The sequence below is a fragment of the Pelophylax lessonae genome (genome assembly GCF_965119305.1).
Source record: "Pelophylax lessonae genome assembly, chromosome: 2".
NCBI lineage: Eukaryota > Metazoa > Chordata > Amphibia > Anura > Ranidae > Pelophylax > Pelophylax lessonae.
This window is the reverse complement of record NC_138769.1, coordinates 717,683,741-717,703,011: the sequence shown is the minus strand read 5'-3', so window position 1 is coordinate 717,703,011 and position 19,271 is coordinate 717,683,741. Positions and strand designations below refer to the sequence as shown.

At 44.2% G+C, this 19,271-nt stretch overlaps 1 protein-coding gene across 1 annotated transcript; it reads left to right on the top strand.

Moving 5' to 3' along the window:
* Positions 1–579: 579 nt before the first annotated feature.
* LOC309545279 (odorant receptor 131-2-like) lies at positions 580–1,503 on the top strand (the record flags this gene model as incomplete). Its single annotated transcript, XM_082244418.1, has 1 exon — positions 580–1,503. One exon carries the CDS (start codon positions 580–582, stop codon positions 1,501–1,503), a length of 924 nt encoding a protein of 307 aa, XP_082100544.1.
* Positions 1,504–19,271: the final 17,768 nt, after the last annotated feature.

Here is a 19,271-nt window from a genome sequence, read left to right as displayed (position 1 = left end):
CAGCATCATATTCAACAGGCTAGCAATGAGGTAGCAATTGCAACTTATTTTTATTGGCATGATACAAGACCCTTGCCAATTCCATGGGGAACCCTTTCCATGGGAACCATGTACACAGTCCTACTTCTCTGTGATGTTGCTTGCTGTATGCTCCAACCATACCTAATTAGGTCTCACCCTGGGGTCATGCCAGTGAGGGCAGACATCACTTTCTGGAGGAGGTACCAGAAAACTTCTAAACTAAAGAGAAACATGGGAACCAGAAAGAGGGGAAGTCCCTTCTTAGGCAGTTGTTTCTGGAACAGGTTTCCACAATGATAGATTATTCAAATACTTCCTATTTGGTGGCAGTCATTAAATGTTGGATTGCCCATCACTTTCTGTTTCAGCAACAATGGCCATCAGAAAAAAAAAAAAATGAGAGGGTGAATTTCCCAAGCGCGGGACACACGCGGGGGCAATAAAAACCTGAAAGAAGTTCTAACCCCTCCACATTAATCAAACACCAAAAAAAAAAAAGGTTTTGTCTACAAATACACTTTAAGATTCTCTTACTTTTTTATTGCAGACAAAAGACCAATGGTGAACATCACCCTCCCCTATGGTAACATGACCGCTCTGTCCACATATGATGAAAAGACCATCGAAACTGTAAGGACCTCTCTGTTGGCTGTGATGCTTCTTGGCTTCTGCTTCTTCCTGTACTTGATGAAAATTTTGCTGAGTGTTTATTTCACCACTGACCACATCCGGGAAAACTCCCGCTACATTCTGTTTGCCCACATGCTCATCACGGACACAGTGTATCTGTTAATATGTCTTTTGCTGGCGGTCTGTTCACTCTACCTGGTTTACCTCCCATTCTCCGTTTGTTACACAACGGTGGCCGCAGCCTCGACATCTTTTATTGTCACCCCATATAATCTGGCCGTTATGTCACTGGAACGTTATGTGGCCGTCTGCTTCCCACTGAGGCACACAGAAATTTGCAGCGTGCAGAATACCTGCATTTCCGTTGCAGTCATTTGGGGGCTGGGGTTGGTCACTCCAATCGTTGAACTTATAGCTGTGCTGTTTTTGATTGACAAAGACATTTTCCCCCTGAAGGTCAAATGTAGTTATTTGGCAGTAACCATTATTCCATTGCAAAGTTCCATAAAGTCCCTCAGCATTGTCTTCAGCCTCTCAGTGGTAGGAATGATCCATATGTTTACGTACATGAAGGTCATCATAACGGCCAAGAAGATAAGTTCGGGTACATCGTTTGCCTCCAAAGCGGGACGGACAGTCATACTCCACACTTTGCAGCTACTGCTGTGTATGACGTCTCTTATTTCCTCATTCATTGACACGATCTTCGCTGACAGCATCGTCTTCTTGCGCATGACATTCTTTTTGGTGTTTATGTTTCTGCCGCGGTTCCTCAGTCTTTTGATCTATGGGTTACGCGATGTGGTCTTCCGCAAGTATTTGAAGACGTTTGGGTTCCCTGCTATATTGTAAATTAAAGTGGTATTAAACCAAAAAATAAAAGCGTATTATACAGCAGCTTACCAATTCTTAGATGTGGTGTCTGCATTTGTTTTCTTTTTTAGGTTTTTCCCCACCTTTATTTTCATCTTATGATCCAGCCAGTAAGTGTTATTATTCAACTTCCTTTACAGACCAAAATGTCCAGCAAAAGTGACAGGTAAAGTATTAAGACAAACCATTTACCACCGGCAGGGTAGTCGGCTTTTACTCATTTTATCCCAAATGGAAAAAAAAAAAAACTGCAACTATAACTGCTTAAAAAGTGTTAGTTGGAGTTCAGCTTGTTTTGATACTTTTGTTGGTCAAGTCCATGTGAATCTGCTGGTCTACTTAACACTATTCTCTCCCCAGACTGACAACGCTGCTGTCCAATGGTGCCTCTGTTGCTCCTCCATCCAGAGTTGAGACATCCTAGGACAGGAATTGTGTTGCTGGCTAAATTGCCAGGTGAAAATATTAGAGAAAAGGCATAAATAAAGAAAAGAAAATGGAGCCACTGCATCTAAAGGATTGGTAAGCTGCAATAAAATAATTTTTTTGTTTTTGAGTTAAAAAAACACATTAAATAAAGTCAGTAGCGGCTGGTGCTCAAAATTTTTGGGGGGGCGCAAAAAGAAAAATGTAATAGGTATTGCTTTGCGCCAAAAAACGCAGTAAAAAAATTGCGTGACTTTGAAGCTGTGCCCCCTTCAATGCAATGAACACTGTGCTGTGCCCCCTTCAATGCAAAAAAAACACTGTGCTGTTCCCCCTTCAATGCAATGAACACTGTGCTGTGCCCCCTTCAATGCAATGAACACTGTGCTGTGCCCCCTTCAATGCAATGAACACTGTGCTGTGCCCTCTTCAATGCAATGAACACTGTGCTGTGCCCTCTTCAATGCAATGAACACTGTGCTGTGCCCCCTTCAATGCAATAAACACTGTGCTGTGCCCCCTTCAATGCAATAAACACTGTGCTGTGCCCCCTTCAATGCAATAAACACTGTGCCCCCTTCAATGCAATAAACACTGTGCTGTGCCCCCTTCAATGCAATAAACACTGTGCTGTGCCCCCTTCAATGCAATAAACACTGTGCTGTGCCCCCTTCAATGCAATGAACACTGTGCTGTGCCCCTTCAATGCAATAAACACTGTGCTGTGCCCCCTTCAATGCAATGAACACTGTGCTGAGCCCCCTTCAATGCAATGAACACTGTGCTGTGCCCCCTTCAATGCAATGAACACTGTGCTGTGCCCCCTTCAATGCAATGAACACTGTGCTGTGACCTCTTCAATGCAATGAACACTGTGCTGTGCCCCCTTCAATGCAATAAACACTGTGCTGTGCCCCCTTCAATGCAATAAACACTGTGCTGTGCCCCCTTCAATGCAATGAACACTGTGCTGTGCCCCCACAATGCAGAGTTCAGCGTGCATGCCCCTTTCAATGCAGAGCGCCACAGCATTGTCCCCAATCACTGCAGAGCGCCACAGCATTGTCCCCAATGATTGCAGAGTGCCCACAGCATTGTCCCCCAATGATTGCAGAGTGCCACAGCATTGTACCCCAATGATTGCAGAGTGCCCACAGCATTGTACCCCAATGATTGCAGAGTGCCACAGAATTGTACCCCAATGATTGCAGAGTGCCCACAGCATTGTACCCCAATGATTGCAGAGTGCCACAGAATTGTACCCCAATGATTGCAGAGCGCCACAGCATTGTCCCCCAATGATTGCAGAGTGCCCACAGCATTGTACCCCAATGATTGCAGAGTGCCACAGAATTGTACCCCAATGATTGCAGAGTGCCCACAGCATTGTACCCCAATGATTGCAGAGTGCCCACAGCATTGTACCCCAATGATTGCAGAGTGCCCACAGCATTGTCCCCCAATGATTGCAGAGTGCCACAGAATTGTACCCCGATGATTGCAGAGTGACACAGCATTGTACCCCAATAAATGCAGAGTGCCCACAGCATTGTACCCCAATGATTGCAGAGTGCCCACAGCATTGTACCCCAATGATTGCAGAGTGCCACAGAATTGTACCCCAATGATTGCAGAGTGCCACAGCATTGTACCCCAATGATTGCAGAGTGCCACAGAATTGTACCCCAATGATTGCAGAGTGCCACAGAATTGTACTCCAATGAATGCAGAGTGCCACAGAATTGTACCCCAATAATTGCAGAGTGCCACAGAATTGTACCCCAATGATTGCAGAGTGCCACAGAATTGTACCCCAATGATTGCAGAGTGCCACAGCATTGTACCCCAATGATTGCAGAGTGCCACAGAATTGTACCCCAATGATTGCAGAGTGCCACAGCATTGTACCCCAATGATTGCAGAGTGCCCACAGCATTGTACCCCAATAAATGCAGAGTGCCCACAGCATTGTACCCCAATGATTGCAGAGTGCCACAGCATTGTACCCCAATAAATGCAGAGCGCCACAGCATTGTACCCCAATGATTGCAGAGTGCCCACAGCATTGTATCCCAATGATTGCAGAGTGCCACAGCATTGTATCCCAATAAATGCAGAGCGCCACAGCATTGTACCACAATAAATGCAGAGTGCCCACAGCATTGTACCCCAATACATGCAGAGTGCCCATAGCATTGTACCCCAATAAATGCAGAGTGCCACAGCATTGTCCCCCAATACATGCAGAGTGCCCACAGCATTGTACCCCAATAAATGCAGAGTGCCCACAGCATTGTCCCCCAATAAATGCAGAGTGCCCACAGCATTGTACCACAATAAATGCAGAGTGCCCACAGCATTGTCCCCCAATAAATGCAGAGTGCCCACAGCATTGTCCCCCAATAAATGCAGAGCGCCACAGCATTGTACCCCAATAAATGCAGAGTGCCCACAGCATTGTACCCCAAAAAATGCAGAGTGCCCACAGCATTGTCCCCCAATCAATGCAGAGACCAGCGTGTGTGCTCCCTTCAATTTAATGCACTTACCTGGCGGCGGCGGCGGCGGGTTCTACCCTCCTCGATCCAGTCCGTCCTCTCTGCGGCGGCGGCGGTGGCGGGAAGGAGAGCGGCTTCTCCCTCGTCCTCCGAGCGGCGGTGACGGTGAGTGACTGACTCACGCACCGGCACCGCCCCCATTGTGATGTCAGGGATCGGATGTCCTGGATGATGATTGGTCCAGGCTGGAGACTGGACCAATCACAGCCAGGATATCCGAAAGTGGGGGTGTCCAATCGCAAGGACTTGCGATCGGGTTACGCCCCCAGAAGTCTGCCGATCGGCTCCTCTTCTGGGACGTAACCCCCCCCCCAGCCACCACTTCCATTACAGAGGCCGGCGAACCCAATTTTTTTTTTTTGTAAAACTTTATTTGTTCGCATTGTCATTTTTTTTTTTTTTTCTTTTTTTTTTTTCTTTTTTTTAGGGGTAGGGGGGCGGCGCCCTGGCGCCCCCTATGCACGTGCCGCCACTGAATAAAGTACTTATCTTAACAAAAAAAAAAAAGTTTCAAAATTTCTTTCAGTCACTTCCTAGGAACTCCCTAATTTAAAATGTTAATACCATCCTTTAGGCCCTTTCATGTGTTGACTTGAGTCATGAGCTGGGCCACATTGCGTTAAAGAATAACTACAGACTATATTTTATTTTAAAGATTTGGATAGAGTGGTGAGGAGATAGAACCACTTTTATCATTTTTTTTGTGCTGTCCATGTCCCTTAATTCCCTAATTCCCTCCTAATTATAGTACATTCTCTGCCTACAAAGGCTTGATGGACACACAACAAAAAAGGGGTCTCTGGAAATGTTTTGGGAATATTGACATTGACTATACATGATCTTGTGCTTTAAAGAACCTCTCTACTGGTGAAGGTTGGGATCTTCTCACAGTTGGGTCCAATAGCAGCTATGTGGGCTACTATGACTATATATACACCACTGAGTTACATACTAACCTTTAGGGCGTAATGATAACTTGTTTCTTAGGTGTGTTGTTGAGCTTTGATGCCTTGCATTTAACTAAAATGCCAATTTACATTCAGATTTTACAGCTACCACTCAGGGATGAATATATATTGTATATAAATCACTTGATTATTACTGTAAAATGTATAACATTTCAACACAACACATTAAAAGTTACAGGTTGATATACCATTATTGTCTATTTACCATTCAATTGCGTTCCATGTGGCATGCATATCCCCATTGCCTAACATGTACTCAACTACATTCCCTGCAATGGCAGGGTCATCACCATGCAGTTAAACTGTGTACAACATAAGTGTAGCCAGGTGCTGGCTAACTTGCCTGTGTCATCGTGGGACATTCTTTAACAATGACTGCAGTGAGTTTGTTTCCCTCTAGTGTTCAGCCTGGATATTGTGTCATCATTTCCTGAAGGCATAGAGAGAGAAAGAGACCACTAATGAAAGTGGGGATCGTGGGATATGTGGTCCAGAGAGCCAGGATTTACATTGAAGCCAGTGGTGCTGTAGACTCAGCCAGCTGGGAGAAAGAGGAAAAACAGGAGAAGGCTGGGTGAGGACATAAATAGCCTGGTCCGGGTAGGAACTCTTCCACTTGGGACCACGGCCTTCAGCTGAGAGCAGGGGCCAAAGCCACTTTGGGGGATGCGAGCAGGCGCTGCAGCCTAGACGGCGTGGAGAGTCTTCAGAGAGTGAGCCATACACACGCACGCAGATGAACCATGTCTGCTGAGTGACTGTCGGGGTCACTCTCATTGTCACTGGTACAGACCCAGCTGAATCCAATGGCACTTTTCCACTGCAAGTACCGGCTCGGCTCTACTTGGCCCTGCTTGGCCCTGTTTGGTTTTCCACTGCTGGTACTGCATGGTACGGTGTTGGAACGGTTCGGTACGGTACGATATAGGTTTGCTTTTCCACTAAAGTAGTACTAAAGTTAAGTGGGTGGGATAACAAGGGGGTGGGTGGGATTCTCTGACCAATCAGTGGCTAGAAGTGACTGCATGCAAAGGATTGTGGGATATGGTACCTGTTGGAACCACAATCGAGTAGGTACTGTTTTTTCAGAGCCGTACCGTACCGTACCGTTCGGTTCCATGCAGTGGAAAAGCGCCACCGTATAGTACCGTACCGAACCGTTTTGACACTATACCATGCGGTACCAGCAGGGGAAAAGCACAAAAGCGGGCCGAACCGTTCGGTTCCATGCAGTGGAAAAGCGCCACTAGTGTTGCCAGGTGCATAGCCAGGCACCCTTTACTGGTTGCAGATTCTTCAAAAGCCGGTTTTCCTATTCCCTTGAGCCTTGTTATTATCAGGATTGGGGAGCAGAAGCCCCCCCTGAGTACATCCTACAAAAGATACCGCATGCAGACACCTTTACCCCATCACAAAAGCTTCTAACAGGAAACACTTTGCATATGCTATCCTCTATTGCTGGTCGCCATTGCACAGCAATTTGTCTGGGCCCTTGTTGAGCTAGCTGAAGATTCTGAACATCTACGCCAGAAGGACTTCTCTACTCTTCTTTTCTCCCCCACTTAAAGGACTCAGTGTATGCCATCTGTGCACATTAAGAGGAACACTTACTCAGAAGTTGATTATCGCATTCCTTACAAATTTTTTGTCTTATAAAAATTGTGCTGTTTACTTTCTGAGCCCGTGGCATCGGGATTTAAAGGGAGTAACTTGCCACAGAAAGGTCATTCTCTTCCCCTGGGGTCATAGGTTCTTTCAGGGCCTATTGGTTATTACTGTTTGATGTATTGTGATCTTTCTTTGCATTGCATATCCTTTGCTAAGACTAAAGTTTAAGATCAGAAGATCCAGTGGAATAAAATCCCTGCGCCACAGACATCTAAACATTTGTGATTGTTTTTATACCTCTGCTGCTAAACCATAGAAAATCCTGTGTGTAGTACACAGATATGCAAAAAAAAAAAATCTTATAGTGTGTACGCGTTAAGTATCTCTTTTCTGGAGAAACTTTAAAAAATACAAGACAAGTAAAGTGCTACATAAACCTATAAGCAAAATGTTTCCCGTAGGGATTAGTGAAATGGAAATGGGATGGTGAAATAAGTTGCTTATTAATTGGATAATTGTATATATATATATATATATATATATATATATATATATATATATACAGTATATACTCTTATACCTTTAAGATATGTATTGTAATAAGAATATGATTTTAAATGATTGATTTTAAAAGTGAGCGATTTCAGCAGGGGATTACGGAGTTAATTTTTCAGAGATCTGACAAGGGGAGGGTATAAAAGAGCCCTGATTGGCCATGTCCCTCAGCTTCCTGACGCCATTATGGCGAAACGTGTAGAGACGGAGGGTTACGTGGCTAGTGACGTCACATCTGGGTGATGGAGGTTCTGGTTGCTGGAATGCATGCTGAGTCTCCATATAGGGAGAAGGTGACTGGAGGCACACTATACACTGCTGATATCGCTGGGTGCCAGCGCGGGCAACAACAAATGTGACTGTGTCTTATAAACATTTTAAAGAATGTAAGCCTGGTTGCACTTTGAGAAGCTTGTCTGTTTCTGTTTTTGAGTTAACCATCGGGTGAGGAGTGGAGCCCAGGATAGAGTTATTGTCTGATTGAGAGCAAGCTGACCCACAAAATACTGGGTCCTAGAATCTGGTGAGTGGCAGTGTGTTAATAAGGTGGTGTGGATCACCGAATCACGTGTCAACAGCATGATTGTCTGCAAGATTAGACCACTAACTGGAGGTGGAGATTCACAATTGGTCTCAATATGGACGTTTTTGCAATAGATTAATATATGGACATTTTGCTTAAAAGTTTATGTAGAACTTTACTTTTCTTGTATTTTTTAAAGTTTCATCAGTATGGAGATAACTAGCAAATAAACTCTCAGCACAATATTAAAAAAGCCTTGGTATAAAAATGTCTGTTTCTAAAAAGGGAGGGGAAGCATGACCGCCCATTGTGTGACGCCATCATGGCCCAACGCGGTTTGGACACGATTCTCATACCGGATTGCATTCCAGCCTGATCATGGCTTGTCACGGCTCCTAGCCACACTGCTCTCTCCCCTTGTATCCCATTCCCAACTAGTTTGGCCGACGCCTCTGGACATTACACCTTGGAGCTTGCTCCATCCTTGGAGATCCAGAGCTGTCTGCTTGCAGGGCTACTCCACACAGACCAGCCATTTTTGAGTCCACCTGATACAGCAGGAAGCAAAGCCTGATATCCACATGATCTACATGATTGTCATCTGGTTTATCCGGAGGAGGATGAGAACTTTGCTTGCCCAATTTCTACACATTTTGAGTGCAATCCTTTATAATTACAGGTGTTTCACTAATAAATAGATACACTTATATGGCTGCACCTTCTTGTTTCATTTATCTATATGGAGATAACTAGCGCCCATGTACTATAAGATTTTTTTTAAGATTAGAAGATATATGCATTAATAATCCTTGCTCTTTTTTGACCTAAGAATCTTTAGTAAAATATAAATTGACTTTGCTACAGTCTGATGACTGTGTGATTGCACTCTTTGTCTGAACCCAGGATGTCAGAGGTGTCGGGGGCTTGCCTTGTCAGGACAATCTTTGAGAACAGTCATCTTCCAGTGGCCCTTACGGGGTGCCACATAGGTATGGCACACATATCTGCACATTAAAGGTCTAAGAGGGGTATAGATAGCTGTATACTACGGCCCCACATTACAATTATGGAACATGGATATTTCATTTCTAAACACTTTGTTGAGGTAATAAAATCAAAACTTAAATGCAATACTGGTGGCTCCCTCAGCTGTATTTATTTATCATCACATACATGGTGTACTGACAGGAATATATATGTACATTTTTGAGTAGGGTGCATGCCCCCTTCGGTTGGGTTGCCTCTATGTCCGTCTGTGGAGGTGGCTTTAGTTTTCTGGTTCTGGTTCTGGTTCTGGTTACGGTATATACACATGGCATAATGAAATTGTTAGGTATGTATTTTACCTTCCTGGAATATAAATATCCCTTGGAAATCACTCTACTGTTTGAAAATTACTTTATCAAGTTCTAATAAACTGTATTGTATGACTTTCACTGTTCTACCTTGAGGAAGCCGAATAACTCTGTGAAACACATTGGAGATAGGATGCTAGTCTACCATGTGTCACACCTATGTTGTGCACAGTTTAATATATGCCATGTCAAGCAGGAAATAGGGTCATGGGGCCACTCAAAGTGGGTTAGAGCAAAGGCACAAACCTTGTCAAGATTCTTCTACTCCCATCTGCAACATCATTTTTAAGGCAGGTGTCCCTTCTACAGCTGCTGGACCAGAAGAAAGAATTTTCTACAAATCACCCTTATGGCCAGCGTCTCAATGCCACACTGGCAAAACTTATGACTTTGCAGCTCCATTCTATACCACAGTGGCAAAGACCCAACCATTTTTTTTGCCCAGAAGGCCCTCCTTGCACTCTATCACCATGAGTGGTTTATGCTGCTGAACCATGCTGTCAGTAGCAGGGTACACATAACTACAAACATATGGTTCAGCAAGCCTGAGCAGGGATGCTACATATCCTTCATGGCACACTGCTAATGGCTGTTATTTCAAAATAAAAAAAAGGATTTTTGGAATACAACGCAGGAAAACCGAGCATCTGTATTAATCCTTACCCATATGGTTATGCACCACCCACAGGTAGGGTTACAACCTTTTCTTCAAGCCAAACCCAAAACGCATTAGCAGTGCACACCAATTTTTTTTTTCAGTGTCACCCCCCCCCCCCTTTATAATGCAGGAGTCATTGTCACCCCTTTCGTAATACAGGAGCCCCCCTTAGAGATCCACCCATAACATCAGAATCCCCTTATATCAACCCCCCCCCCCCCCAGAGAACCCCTATTACATCAGATTCCTTTTATATCAGTGCTCTCCTTAGAGTCCCAAACAAAATAAATATTGAAAAAAATGCAATGCATCCTCCCCCTATAATTATATTTTTTATAAATATATATACTGTACACATTGTATGAATAGTGGTGGAAACCTCTAATCCATTCCAAAATAATGCAATAATGTCCAACTCAAAAGGACTTTATAAGTTGGATATTATAGGTGATATAATAGGTGGTCTTAAAGGGGGGGGTGCTGATAAACAGAGACTCGGATGTTGTCTCTAAGGGGGGGGGGGGGGGTGCTGTTCCCTCCTGTAATTAAGTCAGCAGCTCCTTCCTCTCCCATGCTGAGACTGAGATGAGTTCTTCTGCCCCCTGCAAGAGGAAGGAGAATGCTGAATCCTCCCTCCAGCATCAGCCAGCTGTTTCTTATGACAGGAGGAACAGACTTTGCGCTTTACTGACCTATGGAGATTATTCCACCCACTAGATAGGGAGTTTGCTTTTTACTCTTCCCTACATAATGTCTTCAATAGGATAGACTGTTTTTTCGGCACAGACAACATCATTCCATCCATCTCTGGGGTAGAAATACATGACATAGCTATTTCCGATCATGCTCCTTCCTCCATCTCCTTATTAGACTCTGGCCCCCAAATGAATCCACGCCTATGGCATTTTCCATCCTTCCTCTACAATAATGCTGATTTCCAAACATCCATGGAAGCTTCATGGGATGAATTTTTATCAATAAATTCCTTGCATGTGGATAATCCCAACCTCTTTTGGGAAACCGGCAAAGCCTTTATCAGGGTTCAGATTATCTCATATGCCAATTTCTTTTAAGAAGCATGCCCTTCACAAATTCTGGGAGGCGAGCAACCGCTCTAAGCTTGCCCAACACTCTCTTTCCTCAAACATCCCCCCAGAAAATAGAATAGCATGGCATACTGCCAAACAAGTTTTTGACTCCTGGGCAGAAAAACTTGAACTGACCAAACGGGCTTTTAGTGATGCAACATTTCACAAATTCTGCAATAAATCGGGCAAACTTTTAGCAAGGCTTTGTAAAGACCCACACCGCCCCACACATATCACCGCTCTTTGAGATTCCACAGGTGTTGTTAGATCTACACCACAGGAAATAAATAAAGTAATGCTCCAGTTTTACTCATCTTTAAATGCACCCGACCATATAGACAAAAATATTGCCTCGAGATTTCTAGATAAAATTTACATACGGACAATTTCCCCCTTTCAGCTTGAGACCCTAAACGTTCCTATTTCCCTCTCCAAAAGCTCAACAACAATAAAACACCTGACACCTAACAAAGCCCCAGGCCCAGATGTGTTTTCAGGCAAATTTTACAAAAGGCTCCAAAATAAGATCACACCCGTTCTTCACAAAGTATATCAGAATATTTGGCTAGGAGGCCCAAACTTACCTACAGGAAGCCAAGCCATTATCAATCTACTATCTAAAAAAGGGAAAGATCCTCTAGAACCAGGCTCCTACAGACCTACAGTATATCTCTTCTAAATGTAGACGTCAAGATCCTCTCCAAGATTGTAGAGACCAAACTAGCCAATATCATTCCCTCACTATTCCACTCTGCTTAATCAGGCTTTGCACTTTAGCATGCTGAGAGGCTTAGCCAGCTGCTGGTCCAGGCATTATTATCAGGATCCCTGCATAGCCTGGACTGGCTCTGTGTTGTCAACCAAAGCCAAAGGCCAATGTTGGCTGAATCAGGGTCACAGGAATGAAGAACTAAGTGTTCTTCTGTGAGCCACAGGAGAATATGGTAAAAAGAGCTTTGGCTATACTTCTTATTTAGGGTGAAAACATGTCCTGCATTTTAAAGTCAATAGGAGTTGAAAAGCAAAAAAAAAAAAAAAAAATAGTGTGGAGGAGAGCAGTGATAACAATAATGCTTAAAGTAGTTCTAAAGGCTCAAGTTTTTTTACCTTTATGCATTCTATACATGAAGGTAAAAAACCTTCTGTGTGCTGCAGCCCCCTGATACTTACTTGACCCGGATCTTCCTCCAGCGATGTGAACGAGAGGCTTGGCTCTCCTGGTACTCTACCTTCTCATTGGCTGAGATAGTAGTGGTCAATCACAGCCAGTGAGCCAAGGAGAAAGAAGGGCAGGGCCAAGCCATGGCTCTGTTTTTGAATAGACATGCAGAGCATCGGCTCGGAAGTTAGCCTGCCTGGGTGCCCCCATAGCAAGCTGCGTGCTTTTGAGGGAACATAGCAGGAGGGAAGGGCCAGGAGCGTCGCCAGGGGACTTGGGACAACTTTGGGCATCCCAAGTAAAGCAGTAATTTAGCACACATACACTTGGTGAGGCCAGATTGCGTTAACAGTGGGAGAGACTTTGAAAGAGTGTATCAATGTGCCTTAATAAAATATTGATATCCCCCGATACCAGAGACATACATTTCAGATAGTGCCCATCTCACAATGGAATGTGGTCTCTGGAAATTACATTAACAAGTCATTCATTACTATTTCAGACAGCATCAACACATCTCAGCCATACCTACTGGACACTTAACAATAGACTTTACATATAGATTACAGAAGACACCTGAATACATTGATAAGTACTTACATATTAACACATCAGACAGCTGAGCATAGACGGGAAAGCCCTTCCACAAATAAGCAACTTCAGACACAAGACGTCTCACATTTACATCAATGTGTTAGGGACAACAAAACCTTTCATGTATTGTCTTATTAGATATATTCTATTGTTAAACTGACCCATGGATTGTACAACAGTTTAAACTGTTTTTTTCCCGCTGAAATGACCTATAAATGTGCGAGCTGTAAATAAACAAATCAGATGTATTTCCACCAAGCTTGAGTGCTGTGTGTTTTCCTGGCCAGAGGGGGAAAATTCACTGCACGAGGGAGTAGAACTGAAGGGTCGTAGGTCTGGGACCTAAACGCAAAATCATCTTGCAACTGCCTTTTGACGTGAACGAGTTAACAGACTTAAAGGAACATGGTTTAATAAAACAAATGCCTTTTTGAACCCATAAAATATGCTTTGATTGGTGTGCCACAAGCAACAGACAACTTCTGTCTGATCAGGACAGCCACACACTGATCAAAACTGGCTGGTCTCTGCTGACCTGGCTGAATTTTGATCAGTTTATGGCCGCCCCCATTGATGTGGTCAATAATGGGCTTAGGAGTACATAACATATGCTGTGCAGGGGTCAGGAATATGTAACGCAGAATGCAGGGCTCAGGAGTACATAATGCACAAAATGCACAGGTCAGCTGGGTGTAATGTGCAGAGGGAAGAGGTCAGAGGTCAGGGGTAAACTTCTAGCACAAATATCCCCATTCACCCCCTCCCTCCCACAATTCACCTCCTAGCACTAATTCGCTTCCCCCTAGTACACCAACACAAATCCTCTCCAAATTCCCCCTCAAAGCACAAATCTTCTCCCCTAAAGTTCCATCTTCCCTGCACAAATCCCCTCCCTGGCCAAGGCACACCTCCCAGCACAAAAAATAAGTCCCTAAATTCCCTCTTCTAGAACACATCCTCTCCTCCCCCAAATTCTCCCTTCCCCCAGTACAAACCATTTACCCTTCAAATACCCCCTCCTAGCACTATTCCTCTCCCACCCCCTCTACCTCCCCACCACAAATTGATTCCCTAGCAAAAACTACTGTATATCTCCCCCTCCCCAATCACCCACCAAGCACAAATTATTACAATTACAGCATATTATTGCACTGCGCTGTGTGAATTATTGCCGCTGCACCCCACCTACAAGCTGCAGCTGGTAAAGAGCAATGTGTAACGCTCCTGCGTTTTTGTAGTAGGCTGGATTTGCAGCTGCAGAATCTCCACTCAGTAGTTATGTAGAGATGTGTTGAATAACCAGATCCAACTCTCCAGACTCATCACTGTGGGCCTGTCAGCTTCAGCATACAGATATACACTCAATAAGATGTTCCTGGAGTGATAGGATGTATATGATAGTATGAAGATGATGTGCTGAAGGGACAGGTGTGAACAGTGACAGAGATGGTAAGCACTTGATAGAAATGTTCAGGAGAGTATTAGATGGTATCAGGTAGAATGCAGATAGGTTAGTAATCGAGTATGGTAACAGGTGGTAAGGACAGCAGATGACAAATACAGGATAGACTAACCCAGTGCAAGGATAGATGGTAGTAGACTCAAGAGCTAGCAATCTATGTAACAGTGCAGATGATGGAATTAGTATGCATAGATAGTAACAGTCCTTAATGTGCAGAGGTAGATAGTGTAAGTAAGGTTATGGAGGATTCCCCTGTGGGGTACTTATCACTAGTAAGGTTAGTAGTAGAGGGGTCCAGTAGTGAGGTAGCGAGATACGGGGATCAGTAGCGAGGTTCCGGTCTGTTCCAGGTAAAAGCAAATAGCTGGAGGTTCCGGCAGCAAGACAAGCTTGTAAGCATGTAGACACACAGGCAGGTTGAACGAACAATGTGAGAGAGAACGCCGGCGGTTGAAATAGCCGCTCTGCGGTGTTCGGCGATGACGTCATCCGTCTTAAAGGTGTATGCGTACCACCTAATTAGAAAGGTGGGACGCATATTGAAAGGAAATGGAAATTAAGGGTACCAGAGGTACCAGAATCTTACAGTACCCCCCCCCCCCTTAAGGCCGGCTCCGGAAGGCCTATAGCGCTGGTTTCTCTGGGTATTTCGAGTGAAACCTAAGTATAAGCCTAGGTGCGTGAACATCAGAGGTATCCAACCAGGTGTCGTCTTGGGGTCCATAGTTCTTCCATCTTATGAGATACTGGAGTCTTCCTCTGTGGATACGAGAATCCAAAATCTCCTTAATCTCATATTCTTCTCCGCCTTCAACTTGTACTGGAGGTGGAGGCAAGATGGTAGGCCTTATTCCTTGATTAGGAACATGGGGTTTCAGTAGCGACACATGGAAGATGGGATGGATCTTGAGATCTGCCGGTAAGGTGAGCTGTACTGCAGCTTTTCCAATAAGTTTCTTAATTGGGAAGGTCCCAGAAATAAAGGTCCAAGCTTTTTGCTAGGGATCTTTAACCTTAAATTTTTTGTCGATAGCCAAACGAGGTCCCCAATAGCATATTGAGGAGAAGGTCTTCTACGAAGGTCGTAGTACCTTTTTTGTTGGCTATGGGCGTGTGAGATAGTAGTATTAGGTAAACCCAGAGAGTCTTTTATTTGAGTAAGATAGTCCGAGGCTACTGGGTTACTTGATGGTAGGATGCGTGGTGGAAGAAGTGTGGGATGAAACCCATAGTTCAAGTAGAACGGACTTTGCTTAGTAGTACTGTGGGTTGCGTTGTTATAAGCAAATTCCGCTAGCGGGAGAAGGTCCACCCAATCATCCTGTAGGTATGATGTGTAGCAACGCAGATATTGTTCTATACACTGGTTGACTCTTTCAGTCTGTCCGTTGGTCTGAGGGTGGTAGGGAGTAGTGTTGAGCGAACACGGACTGTATTATTCGTGTTCGTACCGAATAATTGGATTTTTTGTACCCGAACACGGACACGGACACTTTACTGTATGTTCGGGTAAAAATCCGTGTTCGGTCGTTTTATTTCCGGGTTTTGCATGCTTTGGCGCTCTTTTCATGGCGGGCTTTCAACAGCCAATCAACAATCGTTTAACTGGTGTGCCTTAAGCCATCCCAGCCATGCCTGCAAATGTCTCAGTAGCTGTGATTGGCCATCTGAAGCATGTGACCAAGTCTTTATAAGTTCGAGGCAGCCGCAGCGGCGTCATTATGCTGCTTAGATTCAGGGACAGAGCACACATCAACGTGCTGGCTGCTGATTAGGGAAAGATAGGCAGGAAAAAACCATTTGTGTCCGGATAGAATTGAGGGACAGGTCGGAGTGTTTAGGCAGGGCGAGTTGTAGGCATTTTAGGGATAGAGTCTGCTGAATTATATAGGGTCAGTGTCTTCTACAAACTACAATCGATATTGCTGTGTGGGGGGTGGGGTCTGCACTCAATCCTGATCTACGATCTCTTCTCAATCCTGTTAGGGACAGAGTCTGCTGAATTTTAGGGAAACTGTGTTCTACAAACTACAATCGATATTGCTGTGTGGTGTGGGATTGGAGATAGGCAGGTGTCAGTGATCCACATCCATTTTTCTGTGTGTGAGCTGCAGTGAACACAATCTTTTTGGGCTGCAGTGAACACAATCTTTTTGGGGTGCAGTGAACAAAATCTTTTTGGGGTGCAGTGAACACAATCCTTTTTGGTGTGCAGTGAACACAATCTTTGTGGGGTGCAGTGAACAAAATCCTTTGTGGGGTGCAGTGAACACAATCTTTTTGGGGTGCAGTGAACAAAATCCTTTTTGGGGTGCAGTGAACAACATCCTTTTTGGGGTGCAGTGAACACAATCTTTTTGGGGTGCAGTGAACAAAATCCTTTGTGGGGTGCAGTGAACACAATCTTTTTGGGGTGCAGTGAACACAATCTTTTTGGGGTGGAGTGAACAACATCCTTTTTGGGGTGCAGTGAACAAAATCCTTTTTGGGGTGCAGTGAACAAAATCATTTTTGGGGTGCAGTGAACACAATCTTTTTGGGGTGCAGTGAACACAATCTTTGTGGGGTGCAGTGAACACAATCTTTTTGGGGTGGAGTGAACAACATCCTTTTTGGGGTGCAGTGAACAACATCCTTTTTGGGGTGCAGTGAACACAATCTTTTTGGGGTGCAGTGAACACAATCTTTGTGGGGTACAGTGAACAGAATCTTTGTGGGGTGCAGTGAACACAATCTTTGGGGGGTACAGTGAACACAATCTTTGTGAGGTGCAGTGAACACAATCTTTGTGGGGTGCAGTGAACACAATCATTGTGGGGTGCAGTGAACTCAATCTTTGTGGGGTACAGTGAACACAATCTCATACTGAAGGTTTGAGGGTGCTGCCTGTTCCATACTCCCCCTACTCCTCATCTAGCCTTTTAGGGGTACAAACAATAGTAATTGGGGCCTAGTGTGGTTGTGTACGTGTGATATACATACACTTTTTTGGGATCATATTTTCTATTCCGCTATTTAATCAAAAACCTTTGGGGATCAGTTAAATTGGGGGATAGTCTGTGTTGGTACGTGTGAGAGAGATCCACCTTTCCAAGTTGTTGGGGTTCATCTCATACTTCTGAAGGTTTGAGGGTGCTGCCTGTTCCATACTCCCCCTACTCCTAGCCTTTTAGGGGTACAAACAATAGTAATTGGGGCCTAGTGTGGTTGTGTACGTGTGATATACATACACTTTTTTGGGATCATATTTTCTATTCCGCTATTTAATCAAAAACCTCTGGGGATCAGTTAAATTGGGGGATAGTCTGTGTTGGTACGTGTGAGAGAGATCCACCTTTCCAAGTTGTTGGGGTTCATCTCATACTTCTGAAGGTTTGAGGGTGCTGCCTGTTCCATACTCCCCCTACTCCTAGCCTTTTAGGGGTACAAACAATAGTAATTGGGGCCTAGTGTGGTTGTGTACGTGTGATATACATACACTTTTTTGGGATCATATTTTCTATTCCGCTATTTAATCAAAAACCTCTGGGGATCAGTTAAATTGGGGGATAGTCTGTGTTGGTACGTGTGAGAGAGATCCACCTTTCCAAGTTGTTGGGGTTCATCTCATACTTCTGAAGGTTTGAGGGTGCTGCCTGTTCCATACTCCCCCTACTCCTAGCCTTTTAGGGGTACAAACAATAGTAATTGGGGCCTAGTGTGGTTGTGTACGTGTGATATACATACACTTTTTTGGGATCATATTTTCTATTCCGCTATTTAATCAAAAACCTTTGGGGATCAGTTAAATTGGGGGATAGTCTGTGTTGGTACGTGTGAGAGAGATCCACCTTTCCAAGTTGTTGAGGTTCATCTCATACTTCTGAAGGTTTGAGGGTGCTGCCTGTTCCATACTCCCCCTACTCCTAGCCTTTTAGGGGTACAAACAATAGTAATTGGGGCCTAGTGTGGTTGTGTACGTGTGATATACATACACTTTTTTGGGATCATATTTTCTATTCCGCTATTTAATCAAAAACCTTTGGGGATCAGTTAAATTGGGGGATAGTCTGTGTTGGTACGTGTGAGAGAGATCCACCTTTCCAAGTTGTTGGGGTTCATCTCATACTTCTGAAGGTTTGAGGGTGCTGCCTGTTACATACTCCCCCTACTCCTAGCCTTTTAGGGGTACAAACAATAGTAATTGGGGCCTAGTGTGGTTGTGTACGTGTGATATACATACACTTTTTTGGGATCATATTTTCTATTCCGCTATTTAATCAAAAACCTCTGGGGATCAGTTAAATTGGGGGATAGTCTGTGTTGGTACGTGTGAGAGAGATCCACCTTTCCAAGTTGTTGGGGTTCATCTCATACTTCTGAAGGTTTGAGGGTGCTGCCTGTTCCATACTCCCCCTACTCCTAGCCTTTTAGGGGTACAAACAATAGTAATTGGGGCCTAGTGTGGTTGTGTACGTGTGATATACATACACTTTTTTGGGATCATATTTTCTATTCCGCTATTTAATCAAAAACCTCTGGGGATCAGTTAAATTGGGGGATAGTCTGTGTTGGTACGTGTGAGAGAGATCCACCTTTCCAAGTTGTTGGGGTTCATCTCATACTTCTGAAGGTTTGAGGGTGCTGCCTGTTCCATACTCCCCCTACTCCTAGCCTTTTAGGGGTACAAACAATAGTAATTGGGGCCTAGTGTGGTTGTGTACGTGTGATATACATACACTTTTTTGGGATCATATTTTCTATTCCGCTATTTAATCAAAAACCTTTGGGGATCAGTTAAATTGGGGGATAGT